The sequence below is a fragment of the Octodon degus genome, unplaced genomic scaffold, assembly GCF_000260255.1.
Source record: "Octodon degus isolate 3935 unplaced genomic scaffold, OctDeg1.0 scaffold00052, whole genome shotgun sequence".
Lineage (NCBI taxonomy): Eukaryota > Metazoa > Chordata > Mammalia > Rodentia > Octodontidae > Octodon > Octodon degus.
The window spans coordinates 10684556-10699197 of NW_004524628.1; the positions used below are offsets into that span (position 1 = coordinate 10684556).

Genomic DNA, 14642 nt, shown 5'->3' on the forward strand with positions numbered 1-14642 from the left:
GAATTATACGTATGTCTCCTAACTGCAGCTAAATGCGGCTGTTGCGCCTGTCTCTGTGTCTATTTTCATTGTTTTTTCCGGCATTTCCCTAGCAATCCAGTGGGGAGAAGATGGCCGTCCGTCTCACTTTCTCTTCTACACCGGCAAGCAGTCCTATTACTCACTAATGCACGTGAGTACACGCCACTCGTGATGAAAAGTTCCAGCTGTGGGCTTCAGAACTGCTCGGCTTCGGGGTGTACCTAGTATGTTCTCAAGGGCAAAAATCCGGCTCCTGGAGGTGAGACAGACAGTAAGCTGCTGCGCAGCTTTATGCTTCATCTTTCCTGATGTTACAGAATGTGAGTCAGAATGCTTTGTCCTTCATGCTGTCACTTACAGGGCTGGGGATGTAGACAGTGGAAGAACATTCGCCAGGTGTGCACACATGATGCGCACACACCCCTGCATGGGAGGGGAAGGCCAAGGGTGCAGCTGCCTGGGACTGCAGGTGTCGACCTCCATCTCTGTTTTTCTTTACCACAGATAACATTTCTTAGGTCAGTTCAGTTAGGAGCTGACAGTGCAGGCCCCAAAGGAACCTGGAGAATGATTTTAATGTGATTGGCCTTCCAGCCGCTGTTGAGGGTGCTGTGACCCGTTCTGTTTTGCTTGGAGAGCTGTGTGTGACAGTGTGCAGACTGGGAAAGTCCCCCAGAATCACTGTGAAGAACAAGCCTGGATGCCAATTCCAGTTTTAACCAGCAGAACCTGCTTTATTTTTAGAATGTGATGTCAAGTTCTGACTTATTCTATGATTGGTTTTTATTTAAAAGATAATAAAAAAACAAAAATGCTAGAGAATTTCAAAACAAGATAATAGGAAGTTAACCATGGTTATTGTACTGCATGTTGTTGTCTTTAAGGTAGTTGCTCAGCTTACCAGATGTAGGCACGGAAGATTGATCAGGCTGTATAAAGACTGTTTCTTTCAATGGACTAGTGGAAATTAGGCTGGGTGTGGTGCCACATGCCGGTAATCTGAACATTTGCGAGGCAGAGGCAGGAGGATTGTTGCAGGTTTGAGACCAGCCTAGGCTACAAAGTGAGCTCAAAGCTACATAGTGAGACCCTGTCTCAAAAAGACAAAAGACAGAAAGGAAAAGAAAATGAGAAAGGAAAAGACAAGACGTGAGTAGTACACCTGCCTTTGCTACCTTGTGTGCTGTTTTTCCTTCCTTCCTCTCCCCTTCCTGAGCCCAGTCGGCCTTTCCTTTGTGCGGTCAGTCTTTCTCCTGCACAGATCTATTGTACTTTTGTCTGGGTACCATTCTGTGACTTTTAAGTCAGAAATATTTCTGGGGCTTCCCCTAACATCCACAGTCAGGTTTCAGTGGCTTGAATCAGTGAACACATTCGCTCTGCTTTTCAGACTTATCTGGTGTTTATTTGTGCTCCAGAAACCCAAAGGATAAAATCCCTACTTGTCAGATACATTTATTTCTTGGGGAAAAAAAAGAAAGCCTTCTTTTTGCTCTCTGTTGACCTTGGGCAAATGAGCTTCCTGCCCTGGCAGAAATGAAATGAATGATAAATGTGGAGCGTGTCTTTGCTGAGTAATGGTGCTGCGGCCAGCCTTGCAGAGCGCTCCCTGCAAGGCCCGAGGCTGCCCAGGCCCCCTGCTGTTCATTTAAATAGGTATGTCAAATCTGCCTCCACCGCCGCTGGTGTGATCTGTGGTAATATTTGTGAAGGTTCCATATGGACTTGGGCCCCCTGCAGTGCTAAGAAATAATGTACAACGCTTCATGGTGCAGACGCAAATTTTCTCTGAAAAGGGCTGTGGTGCTGCGCTTTAGCTGTCGGAGGGGATGATGGAGCTGATGCGCCAGGCCTGTCAACTTGTTACACGGATGGCTTGCACGCAGCGAGGTTGTGGAAATCTGTGCCTTTTAACTTTTCTACTTAATCACGGTTGTAGCATTGCCTTTAGACTGTATGCTACATTAATTCTCTTCCTGCCTGCTGCCTTTCATCCCAAGTTTCACGGGGAAGAGTAAAGCACGCAGGTTGTGCGGGAGCCTGATCCAGCAGCTGTCATCTGACAAGCTATTTGCATTTGTTTGGGCTGGAACCAAGCAAGCCAAGGGCGAGATGTTTTCCTGCATTCCATCATAATGAAGAAATTACACATTGTGTATGAGGCCTAACTTTAGTTTGTTTTCCTGTTTTAAAAGAAACCGATTGGTATCTCAGGAGATAAAATCTTACCAAGCTCCCTGACTACAATGTCAGATTCTGTCTGGCCACGTATTCTTCCCTTTTTATGTGGCGTATAGAGGAGTTCTCGGTGTTAGTTCAGCTCTACCATTGCTGTTGGGTTTGCCAGTCCCCCAGCACTCCCGGCAGCAGATGGCATTGACCCCAGCCAGGTTGGGGCATCTTGGCTCTACGGCACATGGTAGCTGCCACGAGAGACACTGTTGCTCTGACACATCCAGCCAGGCCCAGCTGTGGATTCCAGCGCCACCCTGTGTCTCCTCCCTTTGTTCTGCCTCCTGGGGCCCAGGCCACCCCTTTTGTCCTGTGTAATCACTGGAAGCTACCCCGAGCACCTGCCGGCTCTGAGACTCAGGTTGGATCTTTGTCGCTGTGTTGTTTTTGTTGCATGCTTCAGTTCCTGTGTGGTGGGAGGACCCTGAGCAGCACTGCTGTCCAGCTGAGCACCAGCTGCAGCAGCGGGCAGGGCAGTGCTGGGAGAGCAGTGGCTCCAGCCTAGGTGCCCCTTGTGAGGGGACTTCCCGGGCTCCACCGACCTCTTCCATCGTATGACTCACCAGGTCTTCTAGCATCTGGTGGCTGCGTGTGGCACTTCATAGCAGCTCAGGGCAAGTCGTCCCAGTGCAGCTCACAGGGCAGGATTGCGCAGCATGCCGTCATGGACACCATGTCCCCGTGACCCACGTTCAGTCCTTCCAGGGGGAAGGACTGAAGAGGGAGAACTGGGCAGGGTTTGAGGAAAGCCGATGATGAGACGCGCTGTAGCGCACCAGGGAAAGCAGCACCTGGAGCTCTGAGAGCACCCCATGCCAGCTGGGCGGGGCCCCTGTTGCACCCACAAGACAACGCTGTGTCTTCAGGCTGCTGGGAAAGTTGCCAAAACCTGTGTACCTTACAGTATCACTGATAAAACAGACATAAATGATGAACACACAGAACAACACCAACACACTTCTTAAACATTAAGAACAGTTTCAGAAAAATAAGTGACTTCCCAAGTCTTGAACTGCTATTGAGTTATGCAGGGGCCTTCGTGCTTAGCAACTCCGCCCACGCGGCCTCTCCCTGCCCAGCGTACCGGGCTTCCTATGTCCTTGACTGTCACCCAGCTGACAGAACTCGCATGCTCTCCGGTTGAGGGCCTGAGTTTAAGTTTTAGGAGCAGAAGGAAGAGAAGGGAAAAAACAAAAATAATTTCCAAACAGTTGAGCAGAGGTACAAAGGACGGGGAAGAGCTCGAAGGGGATGGAGGTGTGTGTGGGACGGAGGGTGCTCCACTTCGGGTTCCCCATGGATCCGTGTGGCCTAGGCATTGGGGGAGACAAGACTGGGCAGCCCCTAAAGCCTCAGCCTGTTCAGGACAGCCAAGCTGATGGCAAAGGGAACAGAGGATGGGGTTCCTCAACAGCACATTTGCAGCCTAGGAGGTCAGCATTCGATTTGTACAGGTTCATTATTTTAAGAAAAATACTGGCTTAGGTTCATGGGTTCTACTAATACCTATTTTGAAAAAGATTAGAATTCCCTCACTAGAAATGAGTTGACAGAAAAAAGAAGAAGAAGAAATGAGTTGATAGTAGTTAGCTTCCCATGACTGTAGTAAAATACCCGAGAGCACTGGCTTAAAAGGGAAGGTTTGTTCCAGCACAGGTGCAGGGCTTTTGGCCCGTGGTTGGTTGGCCCCTTCAGTGTGTCTGTGGCCATAACTGAAGAAAGTTGCTGCTTTGCCCACTGCTCTCAAAAGGAGTGGCTGCGGTGCCCTGTCACGTACCATCAAAGGGATTTGTGCTGCCAAAAGCTGCCCAAAATGTTGGAAACTCTCAGCAAATGTCCTGAAGGCATTACTCAAAGCGAGACCCCAAAGGCAAGGTGAGAGTCGCCCCAGCTCAGGCTGGCGTAAGCCCCGAGACAGCGAGCCTGTGGGCCTGTTCCGGAACGGGGCTCGCCCTGGCCGTGGTGTGAGGAGATGTGCAAGTAAAGGCAACCCCAGGAAGCTGCATTGTGTAGCAGCTTGGCTGATGTCTGAGGACGAACTTCACAGTGAAGAACGGACTATTGTCAAAGTATTTCCCAGGTGGAAGGAATTGCACACAGCCATGGTGAGGCTCACACCAGATGCGTGTGTGAAACGAGGGCTGGCTGGTTCGGTGTGTACCTAGACTCTTGTGCCGAGCTGGAGAAGTTTAAACCAGGAGAAACCAGACTCTAAGTCCTCACTTCTGTGTACCGCGGGCTCATTTGCCCTGTGACAGATGCGCCTGGCTCCTCAGGCCCCAGCTCCGCTCAGATGACAGAAGGGGCCGGGGCTTAAAGCCGAGCCTGGTGCCCTGAGCAGAGCTGCTGGCTCAGAGCCCACAGCAGCTCTGCCAGGTCCTGACTGTGGCCCTGCGGTGAACAATGAAGACTTCTGGATGTAGTGCTGCTGCCTCTAGAAGTGGACGGATGCCGTGCCTGCTCCCAGAGCGCCGCTGTGAGAACTGTTTACCACCACCTAGAGTACTTCTGAAGCCGCGGACTGCTGCTAAGTCTGTCTGCATGCTGTTTTAAGGCTTCTTGACAGCAGGAGTTAAATTCAGTAATGAAATCAGCAGTAGAAATTGCCATTCTGGAGGGTCTTTAATGTACCCTTTCCTCACATATGAGTAATTGCCATTATATATCTTTTATGTTCCTAGTCTAACAACTGGGAAAATTACTATTTTTAAAAAAGTGGATCCTTGTTATTATTATTATTATGCCTTTACACTGATTTTAGTCAGATGACTTCTGTCGTGGTGCTGTTGTTAGACTGTGTGGTTGTTACTGGGGCAGTTACACTTGATGGCATCTGAGATTCTGCACTTTGCTGTCCGTTGTCACTCGCTGTGCTTCTCCCAGCTCTGCTGAGTTGCATGCCTTTTTCTGTCGAGTGACATCATGGGATGAGTAAACTGTCGTGCACTGTGTTCACAGGAAAAGCAGCGGTCTACGTTGGAGCCAAGTCATTTGCAACTTGAGGCCTGTAGGAACAAATTCTATGAATAACATTTATAGTTACTTCATTTGATTTGGCGTATCCCAGTGGCCAAAACATTAGTTATTACTTAAGATATTTTTTTCTGTGATTTTTTTTTTCACAAACACAAATTGTAAGTTACTGAGCTAACATCTAAGATGATAATTGGTATTAGTTTGTTACTGTTTATTGTGTGACTTTTCCTATGCCATTGTTCCCTATGAAATGCTACTTGTTTATCCTTCCTCAAATTGGAGTTTACACATGATTAATGCAGCCACATCACATTTTAGAAGGATACTAAAAATCCCTCTGCTCGTGCTCTTGGAAGGGTTTACTTTAAGCATTTCTTTTCTGCAACCTGAGCATCTGGTATTTTCAAATTAGGCACCTTCTAAATTTGACTCATACATTATGGAAATCTGATGGCATGAGGGGTGGAAAGGCTTGCTTTGATTTTATGAAATATTAATCATAGCTGTGATTAATGATTCAGCATTTCACATCTGGGTTATTCCTATCGTATTTGAAAATTACACTATTAAATACACTATATAAACTTAGTGCAGGTGGGGTCACTCTAATTCTCTAGTGTCCCTTAAAAATCAAGTGGAAACTTAACAATGTATCGGTGATAATCGGTGATGTTGACAGCTCCTGGCATCTTCTATACCCTCAAGAATTTTTTGATGTAAATTAGAATGCATCTCTTCAGGGAGCTGAAGCTGCAGAATCGACTTTCCGGAGAACTGTTGTCTCTAACCAGGCAGACTCTCAAGAGCAATTCTGTTATGCAGTAGGAGAGCTCACGGCGATGGTGCGTGGTCCAAGTCAGGCCATTTGCCCCTGGGAAGCTGCACTTCCCTGCCAGGGTCAGTGCGGCGCTGCGCTCCTTGTCTCCTAAGTTTTCTTAGGTAAAGACTTGTTCATGGCTGCAGTGTAGCTCTGTCGTAGAGCACGCGCTCAGCACGCGGGTGGCCCTAGAGTCAAACCCACCCCCAAAAGGAGGTGTGTAGAGTGGCGTCCTCCACATTATGTGACCTATGGGATACAGGTATCAAGCTGTAAGCATTTGCCTTACAGGAATAGAATTTACCATGTTTGAAGTTGGAGACGTGCTTTCATGGCTACTTTTCTCCTCTCACATTTTTTCCACCTAATCATTTTACTGACACCATTTATAAATTGTTATAGATGTGAATAGGATACTAGAAGGGAATGGCAGAATGAAAGAATATTCTGAGAAAAGTATGAACTTAAAGTGAACGTTGCTCAGAAGTCATTAGAACATTATAATTAACAGTGTTTGACTTCAACTGAAGAAAGGTGGTTATTGGTATAATACTTGCTTTGGTTACTCAAGAAAATTGAACTAAAACCTGAAAACTAACCCCTTTCAAATACCAGACTACCTTATTACTGTTGTTGGTGTTCAGGCCCACGCGTCCGTAGCTGGATTGGAGAGCATACTGGCTGGCTTTGCGCTCTCCAGGCCGCAGGCCGTGGAGCCCAAGGCAGCTGTGAGGATGAGGGACATCGCTCAGGGCAGCGTGGGCTTCCCCAGTGTGGAGCCCGGCTTCCCATCCCATCCCAGCACATAACCACACTCAAGAAAGCTAACAACACTCCAGTTCTTGGGAGACAATGTAAAATTTTGAGTTGAATAAGAAATACATGCATATTCTACATGTGGGTGTTGACTTGTGAATTGGTTCTTGCGTTGTTCATTGTGGCGGTGGGTCTTTTGTTTTAAATGTGAGCGTGTATTTCTCTGCTGCTGTAGTGATGGACCTGTGTCAGCCAGGCTCTTGTGGTGTGGTCACACTTGCTTCCCGCAGGTACGAGGAATCTACTGAAGCTGGCTGTCCCTCTAGTGACCAATTCCCAGGCTTCCCTGCGTGCTGCTGTGTTCCTTAGAGGTTCCTTTTCAGTGGGTTTGGATGAGGCTGGAGAATTTCTGTTTCTGACCAGTTCTGGATTGGACGCTGCTGCCACTGGCCTGGGCCTCCCCCTCCAGGAGCGAGCTGGAGGCAGATCCCCTTCTGTCTGCGTTGCATGTGGCCTCTTGCTCCAGCTCCCCCATTTTATAGCTCCTGAGTGCAGCATCTCTTCTTTTTCTGGTTTCCTTTTCCAGCTACCAGTGGTACCACCCTTAGGGACAGCTACGCAAGAAAACTGTTCTGACAGAAGGCACGAATGGTTCTGTCCTGTGAATACCATCTCAGCTTTCCTCACCTGTGTTGATGTCGCATGATTCAGAGGCTTAGTTCTTACTCTTATTTCCCCCAGTGAGAGAAATAGTCCCAAAAGAGACTGCAGATGAAATTGTACTAAAATGCAGGCACTCACGGTATCCCCATGAGAGTGCAAACGAACTCCTCAGAACAGACTGGGAGTGACGTGTTGGCAGCCTGACCTGAGCCCATGGGCAGCTGCCTCCCAGCTTGAAAACTCTGACTATTGGAGGTATAGACTGCACCTGCCAGCCACGGAGTGCGTCAGTGGACACAGGTGATGATAGTGGGAGCGTCGTGACTAGCGAAACAAGCAGTTGGCTTTGTCATCCACAGCTCGGCCCTCCCCCATGCTGAGTCAGAAACCCAGGCTATGCCTGGGTGGGGCCAGTGCTGCTGCTGAGCCGCACCTCATAATAAAGGAAAATGTAAAATACAGTGAAAATTTTCTTGTAAGATAAAAATACGTGGCAATCTTAAATGTTCTGTAAAATTGAGTGTTAGGTATTTTAGCTATAAATATCATAAGTCTAGGTAGTTTTCTAAGCTTAGGTACATATTGCTACGTTATGCTCTTGCCTAAGGAAAATTTTTGTCCTGTTTGTGGAATGCTGAAGTAAAATCAGTGCCTCCTAAAGGGTTCCCGTTGTTGTGAGCATCCTCCCCGGAGTGGAGATGGACAGGTTCCGGAGTGGCGTGTTAATCGGGAAAGGCGGGCGCGCCCTGACGTGGAGTACTGCATTCTTACAGAACTGCCGTCCTTTATTTGAGCCAGTAGCATTTCTGCTCAATAGCATTTTCACTGTTTTGCCCTGCAGCTGGGTCAGGGAGGCCACATAAGGAGTCCTCACGGGGAAGAAGTGTAAGTGCACCCCAAGCATGGCATGCCTTCTCTCACTGTAGCATGTGTGTTCTGTTTATGTAGGACATATATGGAAAGATTCTCCAGGTTGAAAATCATCAGAATACGTCGCTACCCAAAAGTCTGGTGCCAGAAAACACTGAAGTCATGTGAGTTCTTTTCTTACCTTAGAATATAAAGAGCTTTAAATCAAAACATGCCATTTATTGGCATACCTGAAGCCTAATATTTATTCAGTATTTCAGCATTAATTAGTAAAATATAGGGTTCCAGATAAGAGGTAATTTTTGCTTAGAAGGAAGCAAATACTAAGGCCGTTTTTGTCGCTCCGTTTCCGATGTGTTAAGCAGTACCTAGTCTCTGCCATGGATGGGGTGCGTATGGCCGTGGGCGCGTGTAGTGCCTGTGCGCGGGGAGAGGCGTTCAGGCTGTGCTTTCACTCGGCGGGCACCAGGAGCTCGGGCCCTTCGCCCGTGCGTCCTGCAGACATTCGGGCTGCCTGTTCGTGTGTGCCTTCCTCCTTTTTCTTTTTTCTTTCTTGCTTCCTTTTTGCCTCTCTAAGCACACTGTTGTGTTGAAGTTAGGAATGTATTCCTGGTCCTTGCCTTGAGTTTTGCCAGGTCCCAGGCCCCTTGGCAGTCCCTTTTGTGTCCACATGTGTTCAGAGCCGACTCTGCAGGCACAGCGTAAGCGTCAGGAAATAAGGCATTTTAGGAGTGAGCCATCGTGGCATCTTGAAGTCTTCAAAACATTTGCTAGAGTCGCTGTCTTTTCTAAAGTAGACTGAGAAAATAGAGTGATGTTTCTCAGAAGTGGTGCACTTGGATGAAAAGACTACATGAAAATTTGTTTTCAAATCAAGACTTGCTACTGTATGTAAGATCTTTTGTGATATAACTCTAATTGCATGGTTAATTAAGAAGAGAATATATGTGGTATTTTAACAGAGACCTGATTGGCAGCAGATGGCTGATTAAGGAGGAACTAGAAGAAATGTTAGTGGAAAAACTGTCAGATCACGATGTGAGTAATTAATCTTTTTAATTTAAGGGGACCTGTGCCCTAAGAATGCAGACAATTGCTGTATTAAGGAGCCTAATAGGAAGGTTCCTTGGAGCCAGGTGTTCCTGTGCCCCTGCTCCTCTGGGTAGCGCATTCCTTGTTGATTTCTGAAGTGGGGGAGGGCTGAGGCACAGTCAGAAGGTGCTGTCGGGGCTCTGGGCCCCTCTGGGTGGTCTTGGGGCGCACTCTGCTAGTCTCCAGGCTCTCCAGGCACAGCTAGGAGGAGGGTCAGCTCGCTGTCCATGAGGTCGGGTTTCACCTGTGAGCTGTGACTGGCCAGCATCCTTGCAGCTGTCCTGGCCCGCCTCCCTAGGCTGAGTGTGGAGCCCTGGAGCACTCAGCAGTGCACCCTCCTAAGCAGCCTCCCGCAGTGCATGACCACCGGCTGCTTTTCCTTCTCACTGTACTCTTATTTTGTTAGATGTTCTAATATGGCTCATCGCTATGGGGGAAAGTTGTTATTTTAAATGTTTTGACATTCTAAATTGAGATGATTTTCTGGAAGGTTTGAACAGCGGTAAATTTCACAAATCCTTTCAAGGAGGCTTTCTTCCCCACAGCTGTGGCCCGCGCTGGTCGTGGCTCGATGCTGGTAGATCTTCAGGCCTGTTCTGTAGTCGCTCCTTTGCTCCTTAGCATATTGAAGGAAGTAATGATATGGAAAGCTAATTTGCTGAAACAAGGTGTCAGATGTTTGGTTAGTAGTGGATCCAGAGTGAATTTCTGATACCCTTGGCTAAGTGTTTTGTACTTGAATTAAGTGAAAAATTCTTTCGCTTCTTCAGTGAATGTGTCATTTCATTGTTTTCTCTGCTGTCTGGCTGCTGTGATTTTTGTGATTCAAGGTTGTCTCCGGGACTGCATACAGGTGTGCACCTATGAAACAAAGCAGATTATCTCTAACAGCGCTCCATACTGTCTGAGTACTGGATGGTAAAAGAGACCCTCGAGTTTGCAGCTGGTTTCGAGACAAAGGGGTTGAGAGTGGGCAGCGACTTCTTGAACCCTAAGCCTAGTCAGCCAGTGAGGTTATGTGGCCCCCAGAGTGACATGTGAAGTTAAACAGTGGCCTTGTAGAATGTGTGAGGTGCACAGTCAGGGGCTAAGAACAGAGGCCACTGGCCCTGCCTGGAGGGCAGAGTAAAGCTTCTGGGGGCTGGGGGGTGCGCGCCTCACCCGTGAATATCACTTTCCTATTACTACGTCTAGGGAGGTAGAGCTGAAGCAATTCTTTTAACATTATGAGTCTTATTGCTGAGATCCTTCACTGTTTTAAAGTATTATTGGTAGGTTTTCACAATAAAGGCAAATGGTAACAGAGGTGAGTGTGATTTGTAGGGTTGGCAAAAAACATAAAAAGGTTATCAAAAACTGGGTTTCATAATCCATATTAACTACGGATCTCGAGTGGTAGTTGTTTCCTTCTCCATAAACACTTTAAAGTGATTATTCTGGCTTCTAATTTTAAGGGGTTAATACCAAGTTGTTTACTTTCTAATCACATGTTCAAGAACTATTAAAAAAACTGCACAGAGTAGCAAGGATGATTTATTTCAAGAGGTTGCCCTTTAAGTCAAGTGTCTCTTGAATTTTTAAATAGCTTGATTGTTCGGTTTTAAAGGAAATCATAAACATTAAAGTAACACAGCTTGAACAGCCAAAAATATATTTGCCAAATGTATTATGAAATATAATTTAAGAGGTACATTTTCTCAAAATCAGACTCTTTACATTTCGTTCTACATAACTTACTGGAAATTATTTCTAATGCTCCTTTTGATACAGTTCTAATAAAGAGTGGAAATTATGTTTGAAGATCACCTAAACTTTTTTAAAAATGAATTTAAATCTCAGCTTCGTGATCATAATGCAGAGAAACCGACTTTTCTCTGAGTGATCAATCTCTTTGTTCCTTAAAAGGGAAGGCCGGTCCCCGCAGCCCCGCGGGGAAGGCGATGCTCGTGCACGCTGTTTTAAAAGCAGCGTGAAGGTGCACGAGTGTCATCCTGTCAAAATTCATCAAGAAAAGCAGCACTGGAAAGATCAAGTATATAAAAATAGAAAAACTTAGCAAATGCAATTACACTCGCGTCCTCTCGTCAATCCCATTGTCCGCAGCACGCGCAGCTCATCCGGCTGCTGGAGAAGCTGTTGCGGCTGGCGAGCGGCCCCGCCGAGCAGGAGCTGGTGCACAGATTCCGCAGGAGTGTGGCCCTGCAGTCCATGAGCCAGGAGATCCCGCCCCTGCAGCACGACGCGCAGGGCGCGCCCTTCAGCACCGGCCAAGGTACCGCTGGGCCCCGGCCTCCCTTGCGCTTGCTGCCCGGCCCCAGGGGCTTCTCAGTCTTGGGTTTGCTTTGTTTCCTGGTGCTGCACTGGATTTTCTAATTTTAAGATTCTCTTAGGTTTTAAAAACTGAACCTTACGGTGTCCAAGGAAAAAAACGGGGACTCACACCTGCACAATCCTTGAGCTTTTCCTTTTCCACACTTTCAACTGATAGAATCAGTCTGGTATTTGTAATCAAGACCTCCCCTCAAAAACTTAAAATCTCATTGCATCCGCATGTCAGGCCTAACTGAGACTTGTGAGAACCGCAGTGAGGCGGCTCGCCTCCCCCGCCTGCGCCCCATTTCATTTGGGCGCTGTTTCCAGAGGAGCGAGACCGCTCCTGCAGACCCCTTTCATTTCTTCCAAACACATCTCATTATACTGTTGTGATAGTTTTAATATTATATTAGATGTAGTCTTATTGTCTGTGAAGTATGAAGTAACAGTAACATATCCATTGTTTGTTGTTTTTTTTTTTAGTACTCAAGATTGTAGCAAGGAACTTAGGACTCTGCTCTTGCAGCCAGGCTCTTTAGCTGCTGAGCTTTCTCTCTGCCCGCTGCCCCACCCCCAGCCCTCTTTTCTTTTCTTTCTTTTGAAACAAGAGACTTATTAGGTCTCCTAGATTTAGGCTCAAACTTGCAGTCTTTTCTGTCTCAGCCTCCCAGAGGGCTGGGATTACAGACACACACCTCCATGGCTGGCTTTTGTTTTTCTGTTTTTTTAATATCAAAAATGGACTGGGGAGTTAGCTCAGCAGCATAAGCACCTGCCTGGCGGCAAGTGCAAGGTCCTGAGTTTAGTCCTCGGTACCAGGAGAAAAAAAAAAAAAAAAAAAAAAACAGAAGTTTTAGGGGCTGGGGAGATGGCTCAGTAGAGTAAGTGCTTGCCTGGCAAGCACAAGAGCCTGAGTTCAATCCCCAGTTCCACAAAGAAAAAAAAAAATCATCACAGTTGGGCCAGGGAGATGGCTCAGTGGAATAAGTGCTTCCCTGGCAAGTGCAAGGGCCTGAGTTCAATCCCCAGTTCCTCAATCAATCAATCAATCAATCAATCAATCATCGCAGTGTTCCTAAAGTGGAATTGAAAAACAAAATGACCCTTTGGTAAGCTGTATTATTTCAGTGGTGCTGTGGCTGATGTCATTGCTGCCTGACCTGTATTCAGATGCCTCCTGAGTACTGTGGTGTTGTTGTTACCATGGGAAAATTAATTTCAGCAGTTCTAGCTGTCTTTAAGCTTTTACTAATAGGCACGTGAACCTTTCAAGGTAGAAGAAAGACTGCAGCAGCGGAAGCCATTGTGTCAGGACATGGAAACGGGAGGATCCAGGTGAATGGCGTGGACTACCTGCGGTACTTCCCGGTCATGCAGGACAGGTGCGTGCTACTTTCGGCATCTGTTTCCAGAATGCACGTTTCCTGATGCCCCGGTCAGCTAAGAGGGCTGCGCCTGTCTAGCTCCATGTGCCCGAAGGGTTGCTGCTCTACTAGTAGTGCAGAGGCACTGCCTAGAGCTGTCGCTTTTGGGATTGTTTTCCAGCACCGTTACGAAGCATCTCCGAAAATTATCGTTCATTGCCCCTTCGTCCTCTTTTTGTCTAGCACACTGGAATTTGAAATTTTTTATTTCTGAGGCTCTGAAGTGCAGTCCAGGCCAGAGTGTAGGAAACCAGACTTCTGCCTTGTCTCTTCAGGGGCCACAGTGTGCCAAGCACAGGCGCTCTGCCAGCTCCTGGAGTGGGGTTAGCAAAATCCAGGACAGGCGGGCTTTGAAGCTTATACCTGCTTTCCTGAGAATAAGCGGTTGCAAATGCCTGCATCACTCCTGAGTTTCCTGGTCAGAGGAAGTAGATTGCTCAGACATGAAGTAAGCAAAGAAACTTGACGTCTTTCTGTTAAGATGAGGTGCTGCTCATCTGTTTAATTGCCAGTGCCAGATGGGGCCGTTACATCTTTTTATCTGTGTCCCAAGGAGAACTGAGCGTTGTAAATAGATTCTCGGGCTCATCTAATCCTCTAGATGCACTCACTTCCAAGCTCTCTCTGAGCCACTGGAGAAAGGCCTTCCTGAGCCGATTGTTAAGTTTCTAGTAGGTGCTGTCACTGTCTGCAAGTCCCAGAAGGTCCAAGCGAGTAGCTCCTCCTCTCCTAATCCCGCTGTGTCCCCGTGGGCCGAGGCTCCTGTGGTTCCCATGCTCACGACGGCAGGGGCTCCCCCAGGCAGCGCAGTGGGGCTGCTGAGGAGAGCACCTCCCATCTCCACTCACATTTTCTCCATTAAACTAGCTCTGCTCAGCAGCTCCCAGGGAAGGTGCCAAAGGCTCTCCCTTCAGGAAAAGCCTGAGAGGGACCGTGCCCTGGGGATGGTCACCTCAGCGAGGTGACAGCTGGCAGGTCTTCTGCCTGGTGGTCCGCATGCAGGTAGACTCCTGGGACCTCACCACAGGTCCCAGCTCTGGCTTGAGCTCCTGGGTCCATCGTGCCCGCAGCTCAGGTAACCGTGTTGGCTGTCCTTGCTGCAGAGAACAGCTGATGTTCCCCTTCCACTTCCTGGACCGGCTCGGGAAGCACGACGTGACCTGCACCGTGTCCGGGGGCGGGAGGTCCGCGCAGGCAGGAGCCGTACGCCTGGCCACAGCCAGAGCCCTGTGCAGCTTCGTCAGCAAGGACGAGGTTGAGTGCATGCGGCAAGGTATGTGCCGGGGAGGGCACCCGTCCCCGGGGTGCTGTCAGGCCCAAAAGAACGGAGAGGAGGGGGACCTGCATGTGCAGCTTGCAGGCCGTGAGCTGGACCTTCGTGCTCTGCGCCCCGAGTGGTTCCTCTCAGGCTTGGCAGTCGCGGAGTGAGCATGAGCTAGATGAGGGAATGAAGGCGCTGCAGGCACCAGGGCTGGGCC

The 14642-nt window shown here is 48.1% G+C and overlaps 1 protein-coding gene across 2 annotated transcripts in view; it reads left to right on the plus strand.

Annotated features, from left to right (window-relative positions):
* The window catches only part of Mrps9 (mitochondrial ribosomal protein S9), a 48912-nt gene that overhangs the window by 32007 nt on the left and 2263 nt on the right, over positions 1–14642 (plus strand). For both annotated transcript variants that reach the window (XM_004633203.2, XM_023717489.1), the window contains exons 5-10: positions 93–172; positions 8414–8499; positions 9298–9373; positions 11531–11699; positions 13014–13122; positions 14268–14437. In XM_004633203.2, the coding sequence (XP_004633260.1) occupies positions 93–172; positions 8414–8499; positions 9298–9373; positions 11531–11699; positions 13014–13122; positions 14268–14437 (690 nt within the window). The remainder of the gene's footprint in view (positions 1–92; positions 173–8413; positions 8500–9297; positions 9374–11530; positions 11700–13013; positions 13123–14267; positions 14438–14642) is intronic.